Source organism: Chrysemys picta, chromosome 17 (genome assembly GCF_011386835.1).
Source record: "Chrysemys picta bellii isolate R12L10 chromosome 17, ASM1138683v2, whole genome shotgun sequence".
NCBI classification, from domain to species: domain Eukaryota; kingdom Metazoa; phylum Chordata; order Testudines; family Emydidae; genus Chrysemys; species Chrysemys picta.
Genome location: NC_088807.1, coordinates 7,734,901 through 7,759,561, shown reverse-complemented (window position 1 = coordinate 7,759,561; position 24,661 = coordinate 7,734,901). Strand labels below are relative to the sequence as shown.

Sequence of the window (24,661 nt, the reverse complement as noted above, 5' to 3'; positions counted from 1 at the left end):
GTTCTTCTCTCAGTTTCTCATCCACATCCTCTTGTTTCTCCTTCTGGATTATGTAGGACATGTGCCTAAAATTAACCCTCATCCAGAATGTCACGGAGATTAGCTGTGCCATCTTGGAGACCAGAGACTTCCAGGAGTTCGAATTCTCTTACAAACAGGAGCTCCTTGGCTACATGCTGGTGAGTGATGAGGAGCTTTGAGGACTGAAGTACAAAGGAGTTTGTTGTAATGCAATAAGACTGGTTTTCCAGGGAGATGTTATTTTATCCATTGGCTGTGACTGTACTACTGCAGTCTCAGGAGCTACTGCATGGCACCCCGAATGCTGGGTCCACTCTGAGCTCGGCAGGGATGCTGACATATTGTGGGCTGTAACTGGAAGGAATGGCTTGTGTCTGGTGAGTTATCTTTTTGTCGTCCGTATAGCCTGCAGATGGCCCTACGGTCCATTTCAGAGGCAGAGAGCCTGCTGAGCCCGGTGTCTGTTTATTACAGGTCTGGCATATGGCCCTATTTCAGGGTGGGAGAGGAAGACCTCTCTGCCTTTCAAATCCATTTCCCATTTTTTATGTCCCTATTAATGCATTTCAGGACTTCATTAAAAAGGAACCACTGGATTCCCTGGCATCTCCAGTTCGCTACAAGGCAATTCTTGCCATTGGATATCTGAGGTAGGCTATTTTCTGCCATATTTCCTGGCACTGTGATGACTTCTTATTTGTTAATTCAGGAGTGTCAGGTTGGGAGCAGTCTGATGCCTGCAGCGTTTGGCTCACATGCTGCTCACTAGCAGAACTTTCGTTCTTGAGGGTTTGAATGTGTCCATTTGGAGGTTTGTGCTTGAAAGACACAAGACTGGAGGTTGTGGGGCATGCAGTACAATGGAGGAGAGTTCAGCTGGGGAGGGAGGTGTCTGGCTAGCTGGCAGGGGGAAGGAAGCTTGTGGCTTTCTCTAAAAAGGGGACTTGACGCTTTAGCTTTACTTCTAGATGAGCCAATACTTAATAGAGGTGCAAAGAGGTGCTCAGCTGCAAAGTGAAGGGTTGTTTGCATTTGGGGTTCTAGACTGGGGCACTCTCTAGCCATTGGACCCACTCTTTTACTTGGAGGTGGTACTGAGTCTAATGCATGACTTTTCTCCCTATCTTTCTTCTGCCAGCAAACTCAAACCATCTTTGACCTTGGAGGAAAACCGTGAGCTCCTTGATGAGTGTTTCAAAAGTTTATTTCCCCTTCCTTCCTTGGAGAAGATGAAAGAGGAAGGCGAGACAGCAAAGGATGCTCTGCATATACAGGTACGTGACAACAATTCTCCTCTGGCACCATCCACTGTATTTCTGCCCAGCAGGCACTGGGTGATGGCAGTCACACATGGCCTCCCTGGCAAGGTTATGGTTAGCTTTCCCCGGCCCACACACACAAATGATCTGTGCTGAGCCTCACTCCTTCTCTTCTGGTTTCAGTCACTGTACGTAGGGTCCGTGGAAGCCCTTGGCAAGCTAATGAAGACTTTGCTGGAGGAAGAACCAACCGCAGACTGGTTCCAGGAAATGTTTGAAGTGAGTAGACCATTGAACCGCGGTGGAGATTGTTTCTTGTGTTACAGCAGGGAAGAGTCAGAGATTTAGGGGGTCAAGCTTCAGTTGTGGAGGAGTTTTCCACAACGGAGTTAATTTTAGGGAGAAAGCACTACATTCTTCCTTGTGATAAGTGGGCATGTGCCCCATTGAAATCCACGGAAGCTATGCCATTTTATGCCAGGGCTGGATTGGGATCGAGGGATCGAGTTCTTACAATGGAGTTGACACTACTTGGACCGGCAAGAAAATCACCACGGCAGTAGCCAGATCCAAGAGAACCGGTTGAAACTGATCACTTCTTCTAAGAAGAATTCATTACTATTGAGTTAAGCCCTGTGTATGGAAACTCATTCAGAGGAGACTTCCTGTTCCTCCGACATGAACAGAATATCTTGAAGAGCTGAGGGGTGGGGAGTTTGATGCACCTTTAGTATAAAAATGAAGTTATAAAAGGCGGGGGGGGACTTCTCTGCTCTTATTCAAATTAATATAAAGAAATGCTCCTCTCTGACATTTTGCCACTCGACGTGGGAGAAGTTGCCCAGGAAACAGACCACAGCAGCAGACATCAAACAGCATGCAAAGTGCTAGACAGCTCCCATCAGACAGTCTACAGCAGACATCACATACACGGGCCCAGATTCATCTCTCATGTAACTCCTTTGGCTTCACTCACCAGAGGTGAATCTGGTCCCTGGGACTTGTATATCTAAGGGGCTCTTCCATTAGACATGTAATTCCTTTGCTACACCGAGGTCAGATGCTTTGGAGAGGGATTTTAGTGACAATTAAACCTGTTTAAGAGGAACTTTTGGGAGGGATTTTCTGGTACTAACTCTGTCCATTCCCCTGCTCTACCAACAGCTACTAAGGACATGGTTCAGTTCAGAGAAGGAGTGGGAGAGAGAAAGGGCCTTGCAGGCCAGCACCCAGCTGCTGACTGCCTATCAAGAGACAGTTAATAGCACAGTGAGTATAGCCTCTTACTCTTCCTTGAGCTGACTTCCCTGCTTATATCAGATGTGACACTCAACGCAAATGCATGACAAACTCTTCCAGGGCGGCAGCTGGGATCTCAAGGTGACTAAGATCCCCCTGCTTCCAGAAGAGAGGTTTACACAACAATGCTGTGACCACACTCCGGGCAGACTGCAAGAAGTAGAGGGCAGACAATCCCCCAAACTGATGGCTTATTCTATCATTAGATTCACCAAGTCAACAACAGAAGAGCTCCCACCCTACTTAACAAGATGCCAAATGCAGTCCCCTTTTGGCAGTCCAGACCTTGGCTCCCATCTAAACATCCATGTCTTGGAAGAAGGGGGAGGGATAGCTCAGTGGTTTGAGCAGTGGCCTGCTAAACCCAGCGTTGTGAGTTCAATCCTTAAGGAGGCCATTTAGGGAAGTGGGGTAAAAATCTCTCTGGGGATTGGTCCTGCTTTGAGCACAGGGTTAGACTAGATGACTTCCTCAGGTCCCTTCCATCCCTGATATTCTATGTGTAATATAGTGAGGGGTTACTGAAAACCTGGCTCACCATATGTGAGGTTCGCTGGTTATAAAGGACCGGATGCTTATCCCCAGGTCAATATGAATCTCAGGTCTTTCCTAAATATCATGCTGTCAGCCAGTCCGTAATAACTAAATCTAAGATTTATTGTTAAAAGAAAGAAGAGAGTTACAAATGGTTAAATGATCAATATCCATATAAGCGACTTTCAACGTTCTTAGTTCAGGATCACAACAGTGATGGAATAAACTGCTGGTTTGTAAAAGTCTCTCTGGAATCATCCCAACAGATCAGAATCCAAAGGCAGCTTAGATGTAAAGTCTGTTAGTTTTTCCATGCACTTTCCAGGTTATTCCAAATGATTATTTGGAAAATCTCTGTCCTATGGCTTACACTTTCCCTGTTCAAAGTTTAAGCAGACTAGAGATGATAGGCTCAGGCCCGAGCCTTCTCTTTTATAGCTATTCTAGCAGGCTGACAAGCCGACCTCACAGAAATTGTCACAGAAGGACCTTCTCCCAATGCAGATCACCTGTTGTACTTTGCTTTGAAGATAATCTTCTATTATCATTCTATTAACACAGTAAACTAGTTACATTCCTTCACATAAGGTAATTAGCCGTTCTTCCATTATAACACAGATAGTTAAGCTGAAGATAATGTAGAAATGATTGGTTTCCTGGAGTGTCTTACATCTTTGATTTTAAGGTTAACTGAACACCTTGCATACATAATTAAGGCAATTAAGACATGAAAGGGAATTAGCATCTACAAGCTAATTTGGTTACATTGTGAAACTTCTAACCGGGTCTAGATAAACACAGACAAATACACTTAGCCTCTATTGTTCATTTTTGAATGAGTTGATGATTGCTAGACTAATACATCTCTTAGAAATTCACATGCAAATGAACTGTCTTGATACAGTAGAAGCGCCTCTTGTTAAGTTATTATGGGTCATACACAGGTTGACTGGTCTGCCAGTGTCACAAATGCATTCTTGGTTCTTATGCTCCCAGGATGCTAAAGCTGAATTTCTATTTAATCAGCTAAGAACATAAAACATAAGAGTGGCTATCCTGGATCCCCCAGGAGAATGGTTCATCTAGCCCAGTATCCTGTCTTCTGACAGTGGTGGTGCCAGACGCTTCAGAGGGAATGAACAGAACAAGGCAATTGTCAAGTGAACCATCCCCTGTTGGACAGTCCCAGCCCCAGCTTCTGGCAGTCAGAGGCTTAGGGACACCCAGATCATGGGGTTGCATCCCTGACCATGTTAGCTAATAGCCATTGATGGACCTATCCTCCGTGAACTCATCTAATTCTTTTTTGAACCCAGTTATACTTTTGGCCTTCACAACATCTCCCTGGCAATGAGTTCCACAGGTTGACTGCATTGTGTGAAGAAATGCTTCCTTTGGTTTGTTTTAAACCTGCTGCCTATTAATTTCATTGGGTGACCCCTTGTTCCTGTGTTATGTGAAGGGCTAAATAACACTTCCTTATTGACTTTCTCTACACCAGTCATGATTTTATAGTTCTCTATCATATTCCCTCTTAGTCGTCTTTTTTCCAAGCTGAAAAGTCCCTGTCTTTTTAATCCCTTTCCTAATGGTTCCTAACATGTTGTTATGGTCTTTGACTGCATGTTGAGCAGATGCTTTCAGAGAACTGTACACAATGACTCTGAGGTCTCTTTCTTGAGTGATAACAGCTAATTTAGACCCCATCCGTTTGTATGTACAATTGGGATTATGTTTTCCAATGTGCATGACCCAGTTCAGTACAGGAATCAGAGGCACAATGTTATCAGATGTGCCTGTCACTTTGGGTTGGCTCATTGATTAGGGTTACTCTTCTGGGGGAGGGGGAGTTTTCTGTAATTCTGTTAATATGCTGTTTATGTCACTTGTGTGTTCATATGGAGCTCTACTCCTTCTTTCTACAAGTCCCCTCCCAATGGAGCTCCCAATGGAGCTATCCTGCAGGACCTAGGTTCCCCAGGGCTAATAACTAGAACTAGATGAAGATGCGCACACACACACACACTAGCAGAGCAAGTCAATCAGCACTCCCCAGCTGATCCCCTCATATGTCCCTGTATTCAGTGGGCTGGGTTAAGCAGCACTTTCAAGCTGGTACCCTTATGTGCCCCTGGTCTCAATAGGCTGGGTTGAACAGCACTTTCAGCTGCCCCTCCCTTATGTGCCCCAAGTTTAACACATCCCTATCACACTTTCACATTACAATTGTACTGGGAGTAACACACTTGATGAGCAAACCCCACAGTATTTTTGGGCACTACAGGGATCTTTAGCTTAGGTGCAAGAAGCGTTGCTGCAGAGTAAATGGGGGAAGCTAAAAACACAAAAGAGTAAAATTCAGAGAGAGAGAGAGAGAAGCAACCAGCTGAACCATAAAAGTTATTTATTGAATAATAGTGATAACTACACAAGGAGCTAAACCAACAGAACAGTTACATTTTAAAGGTTAACACCTGAGGTAGAAAAGAAAATAGAGAGAGAGAGATCTCCCCCACTCCATGAGGCTTGAACTGGTCGGGGTTCCCAGGTGATGGTGGTAGCTCAGGGTCCTGAGTGCTAGAGACAGGCAGAGCCCCCAGCACGATCAGTCAGGAGATGGAATCCCAGTGGAACTGATGCAGAGTTTGGGTCTATACATCAGAACCCTTACTTGGGCATAGGTCGGGGGGGTTGTAGAGAAAATACAATGGCTCAAGGGAGAACACTAGATTTGTTTATGGGTAAACTGATGGCTCAAGGATTTTCTTTTGGCTAGGCCAGGGGTAGGGAACCTATGGCACACGTGCCAAAGGCGGCACGCGAGCAGATTTTCAGTGGCACTCACACTGCCCGGGTCCTGGCCACCGGTCCGGAGGGCTCTACATTTTAATTTAATTATAAATGAAGCTTCTTAAACATTTTAAAAACCTTATTTACTTTACATACAACAATAGTTTAGTTATTTGTTATAGATTTATAGAAAGAGACCTTCTAAAAACGTTAAAATGTATTACTGGCACGTGAAACCTTAAATGAGAGTGAATAAATGAAGACTCGGCACACCACTTCTGAAAGGTTGCCGACCCCTGGGCTAGACAATAGGAGCTGATCACTCTTGGCTATGGGTGTTGTTTTCTTACAGGGAGCTCACAAGGCAACTAGGCTGCTACAGTATTTTGGGATATCAATCAAAGATTTATTACTAGAATTGCTCTGATAATTGCTGAGCTGGGTGTGTGCAGTTGTAAGTTCATTAGCATCTGGAGCAGGGATTCCCATGATGCAGTGCGTCCCTGCTTTTCTAGTCCCAGAGTTCAGTGCGGTTCCCCATTCCTCATTCTTTATGCAAATCCCTATCCCATCTTTCAAGCAGATGAGGCTAGGGGAGTTGTCTCTGTTCTACATTCTGGATGCAAAAATGGAGACGTCTTAATCTTGTCACTCTTGTCAGGGGGGGTCTAGGTGTGTCTCCCCATGCCCTTCATTGTTCTCTGCAAGCCTTTTCTCCGATCGGTTTTGGTTCAAACAGAGACGGGGTGAGGGGTGTCCTTCATAAGTCACACAGGCTAGATACTGCGCCCTGGTTCCCCAAAAACACAGAGCTGACTGGTATCAACAATAAGGATGGCAAGTGAAGTCTAGTACAGCTGGAGAATGTTCATTCTTCATTCTTTTGTAATTAGACTCAGGAAACTTTTAATCGGTTTGGATCTCTGATTGGACTAATAGCACCATACAGCTGTGATTCACTGGCCACGTCCCGTCAGTGGGTGGTTGACTGTATCAGCTGCCTTCTCTGTTTACAAGGTGAGGAGACCATTAGCAGGTATAAGTAATTCTTCACCATTAGCAGGTATAAGTAACTCTTCACCTTCTTTCACTGTTGTAATGTCCATTTTTCTGCCTGTCTAGTTCTTTCTGTCCTGTCTGTTAGCACTTAGATAACAGAATGGTGGGCATCTTGTAAATACCTCATTAGAAGAGAAGATTATGATGTGTAAAGAGCCTAGCACACTTTTGGGAACTGTACAAATAATAAATGGTCTGCATACAGGTAGATAACTGCTAAATTCTTGTCTACACAGGGACACTAAGGAAAGTTAATCCAAATGAACTAAAGGTGTAAATTTAAAGTGGCATTAAACACATGTGTGGATGCTCTGATTCTGAATTAAAATGGCCCTTATTAATTTTAGTGAATTACATGAATGAAACTAACTTGAAATAAGGCCCCTTTAATTCTAAACAAGTGTGTCCCCATAGGTGTTTAATGAAGTTTAACTAATGCATTTGAAAATTAATTTGGATTAGCTTTCTTGACTATCTCCATGTAGACAAGCCCTTGGTACTAAACATTTTCATTCTCTTTACCCTGCCACTGGCAGTATTGGAGGGGTTTCCTGGAATAATTCTTTAAACAAAAAGTTCTTCCAGCAGCCCTCTGTCATGGGCATTCAAAGCTACTGGAGTAAGTGTAGGCCATTTTCCCCTCTGTGAAAGAGTAGGATATTCTTTTCACCTAATGGTTAGATGTAAAGGGATAGGGCTTGGTTATCGTTTAAGGCCATTTCCAATTAGGGTGACCAAACAGCAAATGTGAAAACTCGGGACAGGGGGTGGGGGGTAATAGGAGTCTATATAAGAAAAAGACCCCCCAAATCGGGACTATCCCTATAAACTCGGGACATCTGGTCACCTTATTTCCAATTATTATTAATCAGTCCTAAAAAACAGTGTTGGTGATTCAGAAACAGAAGAAGGGACTCCAATCTTTGCATGTACAAGATAGAAATCCCAGCATTGTTTAGAAGTGACTGATGAGCCTGGGTTTCCTGCCGAAGTTTTTGTCCAGCCCCATCTCTTTTACAATGAGAGTTTGGTGGAGGGATTCACCTCTACATTGGAACCTGAGATCTATCTGCATGACTTGTACTTGACTATGAGATTAGATTTAAATACTGAGAGCAGAGAGGCTACTGAAACCAGACACACCCAGAAAGCTGCTCCAAGCTAAATACAGTGCTTGTTCAATCCTGTATCATTCACAATAACATACCACTACTGTTCACTTTCAGACATTTAGGGTGTAATCCTGACTCCATTACAGTCAACAGGAGTTTTGCCATTGACTTTGATGGGGCCAAGATTTTACACTATGCTGATAACAGCATAGCACATGGATCCTTCTGTATGAATACCCATGCAATAGAGGTTCAGTTTCATTAATCGTTACAGTACTTTTTCTCCTTTTCTCCACTCCAGGCCAGTCCATGAACCTGGGGTCAGCGGCGGAGGAGCTGAGATGTCTCCGTGAAGCACTAACAGCTACAGACCCGGAGGCTCTGTTTCAGGCATCTTCCAAAATGGCCAGGGTAACTGACTCAAAAAGCTTGTGCGGATGTTCTAGTGACGGGGCACTATTCATTTTACATTTAAGCTTTTCTGATGCCTTTCCGTACTTGGAGTGAGCTGTGAGAGCGGGGCATTCATTGCTAGTAACCAGCAAGATGCTTTTCATAGATGTGTGCTAGGAATGCCATGTAAAAACCAGATTCCACAGCATGTTGCACACACATGAAAATACGCACGCAGCTGCGCACCCATGTACCTATCCAGCCATCCATGAGAAAAAACTGTGTTAGTTAGAAACCACCCAGTCTTCATTCTGTCACTTTGTGGGTTTGCCTTAGCCTATATTTGTGGCCATGCCTCTCTTTACTTCGTTTTATAAGTTGTAAAAAGATGCAGTGTATATCAGAGAATACAAACTGGAAACTTACCTCCTGCATATCCAGTACAATGTTGTGCTAATTGTGCAACAGAGGCTTTGCCTCTAACCTGATATCATTAGTGTAGAATACAAAAATGTCGTATATAGACTGTAGAGAGAATTGTAATCCCAAATGGCTCGCTAGACATGAGGCTCATTAACAATTTGTTGATGCATATATCTTTTCATAGAGAGATTAGGCCTCCATTTTTAAAAAGCCAGACATCATTGCAGTCTCTCCTGTTTTTGATTTGTTCCCAGGTTGTGAGTGAGTACTTTCCCTCAGAACAGGCCACAGACTTTATTAAGGCCACATTGGGTGGTATGCTGTCTGCCAGCCCCACCTGTGCCACGGCAGCTGGACTGTGGATGAAGATCATCCTGAAGGAGTGTGGAGATGCCATGCTGGACAAGGTAAAACGGGAAACTGGAGAGGTTTTCTGCCTAAACTCTAGGCTTTTAGATCTTTGCCCTTATGTGTAATGAACAAAAATCTTGCTGTTTCTCCCCCTCGGACATAGAGTCGATTCCATCTCTGTTCCTACCCTAAGATAGGAAATGGCAGAATCAATCGCAGTAGACAGAGATAATCCAAGGGAAAAGGAAGATGGTTGGTTATTTATTTGTCTAGCTTGTTGCCACAGTATTCAGCCAAGAAAGGCTTGAAAAAACAGACTCTGGGGAAAATACAAGAAGACAGAATGACTGGCACTTGGAGGCATCCAGTTCTTAGGAGGCCTATGGCTAAGGGCTACCTGGATAAAAATAGCACTGTGGTCATTCCCAGTCAGTCTGGAGCCTGGGCTCTGAGACCCACCCTCTTGCCAGGTTTCAGAGCCTGGGCTCCAGCCCGAGCAGGAACAGCTACACTTTTACACTGCTGTGGGATTTTTTTGCTGTGTAGACGTACCCTTTAAGAATAGAAGGGGGGAGGGAGGGAGAAAACTATAGTGTCTTTGGGATCCACTATTTATATGCCCTATTCTGGAGCCCAGTGCGTTAGGGCTAGATGAAAGGAGCACTCCACAAATCTTCTAACAAGGCTGGTGAAAGGTCTCAGGACAGGGAACCCTCGCAGCAGAACTGCCATGTTTGCCCAGTGTTTTGAAGATGTGAAGGGCCAGGAGTGACTATGAGAGGTCATCACCTGTTCATAGTCCCAGGCATTTGCACACTGTGCTTAAAGCACTTGCATATTTTGTGCTTGTGGTTGTTTATGAACTCCGCATTCTTTGAGGCAAATGGTCAGATTTGGCTGCTTAAATCACATCTGCAAAATGTGGGCAAGCAAAGCCTTCTTTTGTGCATGCGAACTGGTTTGTTTCATGCATAGCTGGGCACCACCACATTAAATTACCTGGTATGTATACGTGTGTGTCAGTGTTAGTTTTTACAGCCAAGTGTGGGCAATTTTTGTGGGTTAAATTTATGCAGACATATTTGAACATTTGTTTCTTGAAGTGAAGAATTTCTAAAAAAGCAGCAACTGGCTAAATGGCTAAATAAAGGTTTTGATTCTGTAGAATGAATGGAGAGAAAGAAAAAGGGACATTTCTTTCTGGTTTTGTTCCTTCCAGGTGCCAGATATCCTGGTTATAATATATAGCCACATGCCTACTATCCAGGAGGGCAGCTTGAGGCAGTTCCTGGTGGAGGCGGTGTCCATTTTAGCTCACCGTGACCTAGAGACAGTGATCTCCAGCCTCCTCGGCCAACCTCTGCCGATGGACAGGTATATACCGCTACCTCTTGCATTCATCTTGGTGAAACATGGATCCCACCGCTTTACTGGGAGATGTAGGGCTTTATTTAAGCAGCAGACAGTTTGGGATAATTCGTAAAGGTTAATAGCCTGGGTCTTTCTACAGGAAAGTCCAAGAACATGTTAAGGTGGGGTGCGGAGAGAAACTAAGTGTCATTCTGTTTCCATTAATTAATAGCTGCTTTGATATCCTAAAGACCTATCTTTACTGGTATAACTGGAGTGTATTGTTGGAAACATCTACCTCTCTAGACACCTGAATTGACCTCACTCTGGAAATTAGCAGTGGCTGTTGGTTTCCTGGTAGCATGACAGCTTCAAGTCCAAATCCCTGGCTGATTACAAAGAATAGAGCCAATATTATCATCAGACCTCTGCTTGGTATCAGTCAGGGTGTGGCTGCTAGAATAGAGTTGCTGTCCTGGGTACTTAAAACTGGACTGGAAGCAGATCCATCATTTCATTTCAAGATCCCTAACTGAGTTATCAGTTATCAGTGCTGGAATCTAAGACCATAAGAACGGCCATACTGGATCAGACCAAAGGTCCATCTAGCCCAGTATTCTGTCTTCTGACAGTGGCCAGTGCCACATGCTCCAGAGAGAATGAACAGAACAGGTAATTGTCAAGTGGTCCGTCCCCTGTTGCCCAGTCCCAGCTTCTTGCAAACAGAGGGTAGGGACACCCTTTGTGAAGGGGACATAGGATGGCCACGAATATTTGGTCTCATAGTTGTATGTCCAGTGTGGCAAATTGCCAGCACTATTATGTTGCGTCCTGCACTTTCTCCTCTTGTGGGGGTGCAGGGCACCGTTTCTCACCCCTGAACTGGGGTATCAACTGTCCCATTAGTGTCCCAGAAAAGGGGAGTGGAGAGGGAGGGACCTGGGCCCACCCTCTACTCCAGGTCCCAGCCCAGGGGCTCTAGGGATAGCAGTGAAAAACTTGAACTAGCGATTCCTTCCCCTGGGCTACTTCCCTCTCCGGCCCTTCAGCTTGTGGGGCTTCCTGCCCTCTCTCCGCTTGGGCCAAGTTTCTCCCAACCCCTTGTGTCTGTAGAGTCCCTCTGCTCTGCACAAGCCGGGTTTCCCTTTACCTAGGGTCTTGGTCTTCTGGCCCGCCACAGCACTTCTCCAAACTGCTTCCTCCAAACTGCTCTCTGCTCCAACACCAAACAACTCTGCTTCAACTCCTCCAAACTGCTCTCCGCTCCAGCACCAAACCACTCTGCTTCAACTCCTCCAACTGTCTGATTGAAGCAGGGGGGGGTTATCAGGTGACTGGCTTTAGGTGCTCTAATTGGCTTAATTGGTTTCAGGTGCTCTAATTAATCTGTAGCAACCTCTCTTCCCTCTACAGGGACTAAGGCTCTCATCATCCTGGGGCTTACATATCTCCCATCTATCACTCTCCTGCTGTCCTCTGGCCGTGCTATATCACACCAGTTAGTAGGAATATGGCTTTTCCTTCATCAACTTGCCTTCCAAACCCTAGATCTTTGTAGCCACATGTTCATGATTCCATATTTACTGGAAAATGGGAAAGCAGGAACTGACGTTGGCGCTCTGTGTCCTGTCCTTCTGAAGTCTAGTATTAATGGTGAGGCTGCAGTAAGACTAGGTCACTTAACCTAGTTCTGTAACTGGAAACTCAATATTTAAACACGAGGAGCGTTAAAGGAGGACAGTACTCCTAACTTTCTCATCATTGGCAAGGAGAACATTTGGTCTTTACTTAAATATGACGTATTCAGTCTGAGCCACAAAAGTGTCCAGGGGTCACATGTAACTTCTGTTAAATTGCAGTGACATCACTGAGCTGTGGAGATCTCTGGGGGGAGACCCCTTGCTTGCCACTCAAGTCCTAAAGATCCTGATAGACAGGATACAGACTCCAACAAGACAAGAAGGCCGCATCACCTCAGAGACTGAAATCGACAGGGATTGGGCAGCTGCTGAACCTCTCTCAGTAAGTAAAGACAGACACGTCTTTCAGGCTTTCCTCTGCCCTGTGACAATCCTGCTGATGCAAAGCTAGAAGTGTGGTATAATATTGCTGTGTGGGCACTTCTCCTCTGATGTACTGTTTCCCTGAGTCCAGCTCTGCTGTCTGTGGAACAAATACGGCAGTTTTAGAGTACGTGGCTGATTTACTTAATAATATCTGGCAATTAGCAAATCTTTGAACCAGGTTTCTCACAGAGCTTTGCAAATATTCCTTAGGACTCACAACATGCCTTGGTAGGTCATCCACATTTGTACAGATGTGGGAAACTGAGCCACGAGTTAAGCGAGTTGCTCGCAGTCATTCAAGTTACTGGCAGAAGTGAGAATTTCGTACAGCAGATCTCAGAAGGGGAGAGAGGGTGTGATGGTGTTGGGAAGAGCTCTCAGTTGTTACCATTCTCTCCTTTCAGGCAACATGTGCCATCTTTGAGGTGGTGTCAGCACTGGCGTCGAGCAAAACTGTGCAGGAGCTGCTCCCAGAGTTGTTTCCTGTTCTCCTGCAGCAGGTCAGCCGAACCCTAGGACAAGAGATGCCTTTGCCCAGGACAAGCAGCGGGATGCTATTCCGAGAAGACCTACAACATACTGAGGGCGACCCTTGCCGGTAATTAGAAGGAAGGGAGAGAAACAAAGAGAATTCCAATAGAGTTGTGTGACACTCCCCAGGAGTTCCCAGGGTTACGAGGCACCTTACCATTGCCTGCCCTTAGAGTGAGGAAGTCTTGTCTGTGCCTGACGTGGGTCAGTTCCCTGAAACGACCAGGCTCTGGCAAAACAAACACTGCCATCCAGGCCTCCTCAGACTCTTTGTACAAGTTAGTGATAGGCACACACCAACCCCCGAGTCTTCTGACCGTTCCATATAGTGTCCAGACCTTTCTCCACTGAACACCCACAGAATTACCAGGCCTGCTGTTCCCAATGGAACAGTACATACCAGTTTATTACTTATACTTTAGACTCTCTACTTTATTACTTATACTATACGGCAAAACACACAGCACTTAGATATATTTATAGTGCAAACAAGAACAGAGATGATCAAAGAACAGAGATTCCAGTGATAGTGAGTAAGAATGCGAGCAAAAAATGGTTACATGTAAAATGAAATCATAACATGCTCTTAGAGACTAAACTTAACCAATAGCTTAACCTCCTGTCTAAAGATGTTTCTCACCCAAAGTTCTCAACCACGCCTGATAGCAACCCCGCTGTCCATATCACTGTCCATCTACTTCCTAAGTGAAAGATGCCAGGGTGTCTTCTTTGTCCCCCAAATATACTAGAGCACACCTTTGATGTGTACCCCAAAATTGGGTCCCCACCCCCTGTCTACTTCCTGTTACTTTTCTTTCTTTGAAGTTCTCACAGTCCTTCTGAACTGCATGTGAACCCTACATGCTTAATTTACAGATAAAGAAACAGATGGATAAACATTTCTTGCCTGAAAGAAAACCATTTTTTCACCTTTCCTGGTGACTAGTCCCTAGACACAGATCATAAGAATGTAATTTTCAATGCATATACATGACTCTTTGCACCGCATCTGTACATGTGTTTCACAATGATATTGGTGACATGGGCTTTTATTTGAGAGTCATATGGCAATCTTTTAGTGAACCAGAATGTACATACCAGACCACTCAGCACCCACTCTGTGTCCCTCGCCAGTTAACACTAAGAGATTCCTGAGTCATCAGTTGACTTCAGCTCTGATAGCCCATTAATGTACATTTCCCACCAATCTCACAACATTATTAGTTTCTATTATTGTTGTGTTTCTTTATTCTGTGCCAACAAGGTGCTCAAATTACAGACTTCAGGGTTTTATAATGTCTCTGAATTTTCCTAGGAAACCAGGATCTAAACTCTGTTCACGGATGGGCAGTGGCTATAAAATAAACATAAGTACTACTTCACACAACACACGGTCAATCTGTGGAACTCATTGCCAAGGGATGTTGTGAAGGCCAAAAGTATAACTGGGTTAAAAAAGAATTAGATAAGTTCATGGAGGACAGGTCCATCAATGGCTATTAGGCAAGATGGTCAGGGATACAACCCCAAGCTCTGGGTGTCCCTAGGCCTGACCGCCAGAAACTGAGACTGGACAACAGGGATTGGATCACTTCATGATTGCCCTGTTCTGTTCATTCCTTCCGAAGAAGCTGGCATTGACCACTGTTGGAAGACAGTATACTGGACTAGATGGACCATTGGACTGACCCAGTAAGGCTGGTCTTATGTAGTGGCCACAGTGAGTCAGGTTTTCAAACATGGGTGCCTAAGCTTTGTCCACAAAACTTGAATTTGTTCCCATGGATGGGTACCTAGCTATGTGATTGCTGGCACTGCAGACACAAGTGTTCTGCTCATGCTGTTGGCCCATGTGCAGGCCCATTTTAGGTACCTATATGTGAGGGGTGGTATGCTGTGCCCCGGCCTCTTCCATGAACATAGACTGCGCTGAGTCCCTCCAAAGTGTTCTCGGGATACCCGCTCCTGAGATCCTGGTGGTAAACTCTCTGATGACTGTTTGACCCCAATGGATGATCTTAAGTCACCTTTACTCTTGACCTTTGTTTTCTTTCTCCTCCCTCTTGTCTCTCAGGGGACTTCTGCATCCTCACCTTCTCTGTGGCTTGTACTTTCGTGTCTAGGTTCCTCCAGCCCCTTTACATATATTTCCTCTTTACCTGGCCCTTCAGGTTTTGTTTCCACCCTCCTGAGCCTCCATACATGCCTTGGTGTCCCTGTTAGAAAGGGATGCCAGTCCATGCCCAGTAGAAGGCAGTGGGGCAATCCATCCACTACCCCTACATGTTTCTGCCTAAACTTCCCCTTGATTTCCAGAGTCACCTCTGCCATTGGGCAGACTTTATTGTCCCCATGTACATATTCAGTTTTGATCCTACCTCTGGGAAGTATCCAGTGGGGTTTCACTAACTCCTGCCCGATTAACAAACAGGATGAAGCTGTGTCCATTAGTCCCTTTGGTGGCTCCTCCCTACCCATACCGATATGGTAGGTACTTTCTTTTTTCTTTCCTGCCTGGGAGTCTTATCCCAGCCACAAAACTGTGCAAACCCACAATCCATTTTAGGACAGTCTCTTTTTAGATGTCCTTCACGTCTATGTCGGTAGCACACTGTAGGACAAGCTCCCACTACAGTTCCTTGAGGCGCCTCCCTCTTCTTCTTGCTGCCCTTCCCAGCTGGAGGCACTCTGGTCCTTCTCAAATCTAGTCCCTTAAACCACTGACTCACTCTGGGAATGGCCGCCTCTGCAAATTCCTCTGTAACTTTAACTGTGGGGTCCAGATTAACTGGCTGGCGCCACGTAACTCATGCTCGGGTATGCTCAGGGAGACTCTGAAGAAACTTCCAGAATCATGCAGTCCATGATCTCCCCCACAGTTTGAGTATCTGGCCTTACCAATGAGTGGCCCAATCTTTTAATTTCTGTCCAAATGCACAGAGGCATAATCCCTCAATCCATCTTTCAACTCTCCATTTCTGGCAGTACTTTTCTGTGAACAGGCCCCACCTAGTCCAGCATGGCTGCCTTAATCATGTCATAATCTCTTGCCTGCTAATCACTAAGACCCATATATGTGCTTCCCCGGTTAAATAGGGTGTCAGTTGAAGGCCCCGCATTGTTCTGTCCCTATGAGGTCTCACTGCTGCTCCTTTAAGACTAACCAAAAACACATCAGGGTTGTTCGCAGGTCCCATTTTACAGAGTCTGATCTCCTGTGCCTGGTTTCCATTTCCTGTCACAGGACTGGCCAAACTTTGGAGGAGTTGTTGCCAGACCTGGGCTTGCTCCCGTATAAATTCCTGAAGGCTCTTTTGCTGTTAAACCTACCAGGCAAGCAAAGGCTGTTTTTCTGCATGGTGGGATTGTTGGAAGGTCTGTAGGGTCTTCTACACCAGCAGTTCTCAACCAGGCCGGTTTTAGGGAGTCCGCTAAGCAGGGCTGGCATTAGACTAGCTGGGGCTTAGGGCAGAAAGCTGAAGCTCTGAGCCCAGCCACGCTGGAGCCCTGAGGCCCAGCACCTGCACTAAAGCCCCGAACCTCTGCACCCCATGAGGTTGAAAACCAGAGCCAGGAGCCCCAAGCTCTGATGCCTGGCAGGGCAGAGGCCTGGAACTGGGCCATGGAGTATTTGTAGCATGTTGAGGGTGGGGGGAGGCTCAGAAACAGAAAGGTTGAGAACCCCTGTTCTACACTTCTCTTTGCTGCTTCACCATCCATTTCAGTGTTCCCTCCATCACCCGGACTGCCAAAACCTCTACACCGGCTTCTCCAACAGGCTCTCCATTTGCATAGATAACAGGGAAATCCCTGATGAGCCCCCAGCTGTGACAGAGAGGGGTGTTGCACCCCCACATCTTCCACAAACACAGACCGCGTTGAGACTTTCTTGCTTGTAAACACCAACATATAGTCTATTTAATCCCCCTACCAATACATAGCACCTTTATATTGTATCTCAACTTTCTAAACTCTTCTCCAAAAGTGGGGGCTAAGGTGTTTCCACTCAGAGACCTCACTTTGTCAGGCTCTCCTAACTTTTTGTCTTTCTGTTTCTCCTAGCGTGACCAGACAGCAAGTGTGAAAAATCAGGACGGGGGTGGGGGGTAACAGGTACCGTATAAGATAAAGCCCCAAATATCGGGACATCTGGTCACCCAAGTTTCTTTCTCTGTCTGTTCCCCTCAAAGAGCTCCTGCCCATGTCCTTTTATACAATTTCCCTGTTAATGGAATGATTGGTTCCTTGACTCACCAGCCCCAATCTGACCTCGTAATCAGGTACACCTCTGTCCAATTAGGCCTTCTGTGAGGAACCGAATTAGTACTAATAGTGACCAGAGTGCTGATTCAAGTGCAAACCCTCAGCTCTCTGTCACATCATAAATGTCCATTAGTGATCACCACACTCTATGCCCCCAGTGTTTGGGTCCTGATCATGTATCTTTTCCATATCATTGTACTCTGCTAGTGCCCAGACTCCTTGCAGAAAGGGAACAATGACTGCAAAATTTTGTCCCTAGCAAAACTAGTCATATGAGATGTATGAGACTGAAACTTACCTCCCGGCATCAAGTCCTTCCAGGGACACTGGTGTCCAGGATATTGCCAATGGATGAACTGTCGATGAACAGCAGACCTGACAAGTAACCGGGGCTTCCTCGCTCTGTTCAGGCTGCACCTTCCTACTGATTGCTGCAGTTCTGTGCCTCTCTTTCCCCAGGCTTTCTATCCAAGCATTAGAGGCTGTGCTTTTCAAAGCTGGGAATGAGAGACTGGGGAGAGCGCTCAGGGAGCAGAGAACACAGAGTCTGCTTGAAAACCCCAAGACTCACCATGAGGGAGTGTGTCTGCTGGTGAGGTAAGAGATCTAGGAGGCATGATTTTATCCTTGGGAATCAGTAGCAAATAGAGTGGCTGAGAGGGAACCTCCAGTTTATAGCTTTGTGGGGGGTGCCCTGGGTGGAAACACACAGCTCCCATTCATAGATATCAGTGCTGTATGCTCAGAGCAGCTGAGTTTTTGAAGTGTGCGATCTACCCCATAAGCGGTTTATTTTGTCTTCCAGTGCTCTGCTAAGAGCTGAACTAATAACACCTGAGATCTTACAGAGCCTCCTCCCCTGGGTGAATTCCCCAACAGAAAACCTCCGAGTCACCAGCACAGCTTTCCTTGCCCAGGTAAGACACAGGGCTCTGAAGAGCGGTTTCACCATTAGACTGTTGTCTCATGTTTGCCTTTCTTTCGGGAGTTGTACAGTTCAGTTCATAGGAGTAATTGTCATTTTAGATAGTAGAATGGGTCCTCCTTTATATGGAAACCTCACAGGGAATTTCATTACACCTTTCTGAGTCATTCTCTCTCTGATATTTTTATTGCTATCATTGCCTATGCTAGCTACACAACCACTGGTGCTGGCTGAGAGAGATACAGACAGAGTTTGAATTCCTGGACCTCTTCTGCCAAGTCCTAGTGCTGATACTAACCAACAGCTCCTGATTTTGGTTTAGCTCAGCAGATCTTCTGAATGAACCTAGTGTCCTAATACTATAAAACAAGGAACATACAAATACATTCACATCTATCTTAGGTTCTCATTACTGAAGTATCTGAGTACCTCAAAACTCTTTAATGTCTGTATCCCCACGACACTCCTGGGAGGTAGGGAAGCACAATGATTCCTATTTTACAGGCAGGGAGCTGATGCACAGAAGGGCTAAGTGACTTGCCCAAGGTCTTTGAGGGAGCAGGAAATTGAACCTGGGTCTCCTAAGTCCTGGGCTAGTGTGATAACAGCTGGACCATCCGCCCTTTCCACAGCCTTCCTCTAACATCTGCATCATATTTCCCACTTATGCTAAGCAACTATCTTAGGGGCTCATCTGGTTCTAAGAAAAACAATCGATCTGTGCCTGTGATGGGCTGTACCTGGGCTTTGAGGCTCCTTACAAGAGGCCCCGTGGTCCTACTACACCCTGCCCCAGGAACACAGCCACAAATCTGGGTCTGACTAGAGAGGCCTCATGAAAGCAGCCAATCAGAGCCCATCAGGCTCAGCTCAAAGGAGCTGCAGGACCTTAGCAGGTCAGTTCCTAGCAGGACCTGGAGGGGCAAGAAAGGGGGCTGCTCTCTGGCCACAGAAATTCAGGGGATAGCCAGAGTTTGATTCTGGCAGCATTTGCTTAAGCTGGATTTGCAGGAAGAGGGTCCCTAAGAACTTTAACCCGGAGGTGAGGGTGAAGCTAAAAGTGGCCGGTAGGAAGAAGCAAAAATGAACTGAAATCAAGCAGTGCCTAGCTACTGTTTCCAGGGTCCATGGTTTGGAACCCAGAGTTATGGGCAGGCCCTGGTTCCCCTACCATCTACAGTGGCATAAGCCCCACGGAGGGGACAATGCTTATGGAGAGCTTGAACAAAGGGCAGAATTTCAAGAACCCAGAGTTGGGGCTGGAGACCCTAGTGAGGGCAATGGGATTGTTCTTGACTACCCCAGAAGGGGTTCATTTGGACTTTGGGACGCAGCCAAAGGCCTGAGACACAGAAGACTCACTGAGGTCGGCTGGCAGGGTGCGCCAGGGGTGAGAAAAGGACTGTGGTACCAGACCCAGCCACTAAGAGGCTCTCAAGAGGTGAGTGGATCCCTATGATCGTGCCCAAAAGGAAAGCTCCATGTTTTAAGACATTTCTCATTTGTGTGGAATAATAAAGTTACAGTGTCTTATGTGCCAAGTATCAGAAGGGGAGCCATATTAGTCTGTATCCACAAGACTGTGGCTGTAGGAGGACTCCTTGTTGTTTTTAGTGTATTCCATGTCTGCTCAAATTATATTGCCAATCTTAATAATCATATTGGGGCTAATGGACATGTTGATTTTATTTCAGCTAATGACTGACCCCATGCTCAGGGAGAAGAAGTTCCTTAAGTCTGTCTTGAGCATCTTGGAAGAAAGGTCCCATGATAGGAACAGCATTGTCCGCCAGATGGCTGTGAGAGGCCTGGGAAATTTAGTCTATGGGGCACCTGAGAAGGTAAGAGAGATTACTGAATAGAATGCAGCATAACTAGAGAAACCAAGAGAGAGAGTTGTTCAGAGTTTCCAGAGGCTGCACAAAATGCACTAGGCCAAATTCTGCTCTCTCATATACCCTAGTAACCTCTTTGCAGTAAACATAGAGTAAGCTGGATCCTTTGATAAGCTGGGCATAAGTCAACCATGTGCACTTTAATATGACCATATGTAAATATATACATCTGGGAACAAAAAATGCAGGCCATACTTACAGGATGAGAGACTCTATCCCAGGAAGCAATGATGCTGAAAAAAACTTGAGTCGTGCCAGATAATCAGTTGAACATAAGCTCCCAATATGAAGTTGTGGCCAAAAGGGCTGAAATGATCCTTGGAGGTATAAACAGAGGAATCTTGAAGAAGAGTAAAGAAGTTATTTTCCTCTGAATATGGCACTCATGTGAGCACTGCTGGAATACTGTGTCCAGATCAGGTATCCACAATTCACGAAGGATGCTGATAAATTAGAGAGGATTCAGAGAAGAGTCGCAAGAATTATCAAAGGATTGGAAAATATCCCTTTAGTGATAGACTCAAGGAGCTCAATCGATTTAGCTTTACAAAGAGAAGGTTAAGGAGTGACTTGAGGACAGTCTATAACTATTCACATGGGGAATAAATGTTGATAATGGGTTCTTCACATTAGCAAACAAAGGTATAACAAGATTCAATGGGGAAAAATGAAGCTAGGCTAATTCAGACTGGAAATAAGGCATACGTTTTTAATGGTGATTTTAATTAACCATTGGAACAATTTACCAAAGGTGGTGGTGGATTCTCTGTCACTAGCAATTTTAAAATCAAGATTGGATGTTTTTCTAAAAGATACACTCTAGTTCAAACAGAGACTATTTCGAGGAAGTTGTATGTTATGCAGGACGTCAGACCGGATAATCACAATGGTCCCTTTTGGCCTTGGAATCTAAGTAACTAGGAATCTAATAATAGGATTACACAGGTGTATTATGGCACCAAGTTGGGCTCATTGTAGCTAGCACCTGGTCTGAAATATAGCTATAGGTCTCTGGGGGGGGAGACCCCTACCTGGCTTCCGGAGGAATTGATGAAATTCCCACAGCTTCATAACTGCTAAAGAAAACTTATTAGAAGTGTGATCAGTGATAAGTGTTCTTTAATGTCATATGTTTGTACAGGTGAAAAAGTACAAGAAGTTTCTTCTGGACATACTGATCGGGGCCTTACATGACATTTTCAGTTCGGAAGTCATTGGCGAGAGCATGAAAGCACTGGCCAAAGTCCTGAAGGAGCTGAAAGAGAAGGACATAGGTTCTTCCTTCAAAAACCTCACCCAACAGATCCGGACTTACTTTGATGATGTATGTGAACAGATCTCTCCAACCCCAGTTCAACCGATCTTGATTAGACTCCATTTACAATGCGTGATGTGGACTCCCTGGGCATTGCTCATGTCGGAGTGAAGAGATTTTAGGCCCCAGGGAAGAGAGGTGTTTTACGGAGGAGGAGAACATTAGGAGGATGGGGATGACATCCCTGCTCCCACAGTCTCACCCTTCTATTCTTCTTTATTTTCACTGAGAACCTCAAAGAAAGTCTGAATACTAGATTAGGTAGCTAGATAACCATGAAATGGGGGTTACAGAGTACAATAGAGAGTGTTGGGCCTGTTCTATACCATTTTTATGTGAGAGGGTTGGAATGATCATTTTGTTTTGCACTGAATTTAGAGATTTCAAATTTGGGTTTTGTTCCTATTTGTGGGAACCCATCTCCCCAAAGTTCAAAACTCTTTGTGAAACAGAATTACTATTCTCAACCTAGCTCTATTGGAAGCCTTGGCCCAGGGCAGTCTGCTCTCAGACTATCCCAGTGCTGGGATCCCAGGAAACTCTGGGAGCTAGAGGTGCCAGGGAGTTGCAAATTTGAGAGCCAGGACTCCCAGGGTCCCAGAAGCTGGGGGCCTGGAAGCCCACGATCCCATTCAGCCTGCTAGATTGGCTGCTACAGAACTGGATGGGTGCACTGGAAAGACACCAGGCAAGTTTCTAAGGACCCCTACCTGGCTTCCAGAGGAATTTCATCAAAACTGAACTGTCTCTAAAGTATTTTGATGAATCAGCAAATTTGAACAAAAAATTGGTTAATTACCTTTTTTCCGACTAGCTGTAGTTGGAATCACTCTACTTTAGCGTAGAAGAGATGGCTGTGCAAAGTGCATGATGTGATTGTCTCTTAGTTACTAACTTGCGGGGCTTTCTTGGCTGTAGGAGGATGATGCTCTTCGCTTGATGGCCTTTGTCCTATTTGGCATCCTGGCCCGGCTGACAAAGAGAAAATGGAAGACCTATTTCGCCGACCAGGTTAAAAAGAGCTGGGTCACACTTCTGCTGCACCTGCAAGACCCGAACCCTGAGATTTCAAAGGTAAGACCGACAGTGACTTATTTACTAAGCAAAAGGAATCTTCCTCCCAATGCCAGGGGAGCTCTGCTATTCCTGCCTGCTGTGGAGGCCCAAATTCTCCCCTCAGTTCATTGCCTTCCTGCTGTGTCAGTTCCAGCCAGGTTGGTCCATGGCTGCCTCACCAGAATCCAGGAGAGGTCATGGGTCTGACCCCGACAGGTCTCTGTTCCTGTCTGTCTCTGCACCCCAGACCCCTGCCTCCCCAGAACAGAGAGACCACAGCTATGCCTGGTGCTGCAGCTTTCATCGGTATATCTGTTCCCAAAAGACATTGATGCTACCTCCAGGTTTCAGTTGAAGCTCTCCCGTCTATTAGTCATTCCTGCATGTTTTCTGCCAATTACATCCAGATGAATCCCTTTTTTTCATCCTGGAATAGATGAGCAGGCACGCAGATGAGTTCCCTTTGAATGAACATAGCACTCGGTAGGGAACAATTCAATGGTGTGACGCTCTTTTTCAGGAATGCAGAGCTACGTTTCACCTCTGTTTACCATTTTTGGGACTGAAGAGACTCCAAAGTGCAATTAATGAGCACCTTGGTGGCACAGCCGAGCTGAAGCCTGAAGAGCTCCAGGTGGACATTTGCAGACACCTTGTGAGTGAGCTGTTGAACTGCCTGAGATTATTGACTGGAGTGGTGGTGTAGAGGTGGGGGGGGATGTGTGATGGATAATGTAAGTAACTGTAAGAGTGGGATATATGACTGAGGGTGATGGGAAATGTAAATCTGCCACAGATTCCCATTGTTCCCACTTCTACCCAGCCACCTGTTCTCTCTCTGATTTACCTGTGGTTCGTAAAAGCGTGTGCTGGCAGTCAAAGGGCACTTCTAGCCAGAGAGAGCTCATGTGTCCCTGATTCCCTCTAGGCCAAAATGAATGCAGAGATGCTGGAGAAATTGTACCAAACCACCATCACGTACTTCAATAGCAGCTGGGAAGAGATCCGGGCAGTTGCAGCCAACTTAGCTGGTGAGAGATGATGCCCAGTGTCCCTTTGGGTATTTCCATTGAGGGAGACAGAAACAATCCCAGAGTGCAGCCCTGAGCTGCCATTAATCTCTCTGTGCCTCAGCTTCCCATCCATAGATGGAGATGTTAATATCCCTACCTCTCCAGTGTGGTGGATTAGTTGCTATCAAGTGCTTCGGGATCATTGCAGGGAAAGCACGGTGCAGTCATTTAGTAGTAGAGGCAGGGACATTGTCACGTAGGGCATGGTTACACTTTGAGCTGGGTGTATAATTGCCAACTTGATGAGACGTACCCGCACTAGTCCTGCGTGCTAAAAATAGAGAGTAGCTGCGATGGCAGGAGCAGCAGGAGGTTTAACCACCCCAAGTATGATCCCATCCAAACCCCAAAGTCTATTCTCAAGGTGGCTAGCTCCTCCCACTGCTCGTGCTGCCTTAGCTACATTCTAATGTTAGCATGCTATCGCTGTCAGAGCCAGTGTGGGCAGGTCCCATTGAACTGGGAGAGATACCCCTAGATCAAAGTGCAGACCTACCCACAGTGTTGTTCAGTGCTCCTCGCTGCTACTTCATCATTGGGAGGCATGCAGCCCACCTCCCCATAGCACCTGCTGTTTCAGGTTCCTGGCCACACCACCTTGTCAAGGAAGCATTAGGTTCCTCCTCTTTGGCCCTGTGCCCTCTTCACCCTAGCACACCCATGTGAGACAGGCAGGCATTGTGGCCTACGTCTCACCTATCAGTCACCTTGTGAGATCCCTGCTTAGAACTCACTTATTCCTGACCCCAGTCCTTTGCACAGACCACTAGACCAAGACACTATCTTAGTATGTCTCCAATAACTGACAGCAGTGGCAAGAGGAACACAGACTGTTTCAAGCAAATGGGTTTTACGGAAACATTCTTTTTAAAAAATGTCTCTCTCATTCTCTTCAGTGTGGACTCTAAACTGCTCTAGCATTCTCTTGCCCACAGCTCACCTTTAG

General features: G+C 45.7%; 1 protein-coding gene across 1 annotated transcript; it reads left to right on the top strand.

Annotated features, from left to right (window-relative positions):
• Positions 1 to 1,005: 1,005 nt before the first annotated feature.
• LOC135976404 (maestro heat-like repeat-containing protein family member 2B) lies at positions 1,006 to 24,661 on the top strand. Its single transcript, XM_065571820.1, has 16 exons — positions 1,006 to 1,295; positions 1,464 to 1,559; positions 2,445 to 2,549; positions 6,797 to 6,920; positions 8,376 to 8,485; positions 9,145 to 9,297; positions 10,461 to 10,615; positions 12,451 to 12,613; positions 13,062 to 13,255; positions 17,911 to 18,048; positions 18,257 to 18,368; positions 20,071 to 20,217; positions 21,413 to 21,595; positions 22,505 to 22,660; positions 23,571 to 23,673; positions 24,651 to 24,661. Exons 1-16 carry the CDS (start codon positions 1,125 to 1,127, stop codon positions 24,659 to 24,661), a joined length of 2,121 nt encoding a protein of 706 aa, XP_065427892.1. The 5' UTR covers positions 1,006 to 1,124.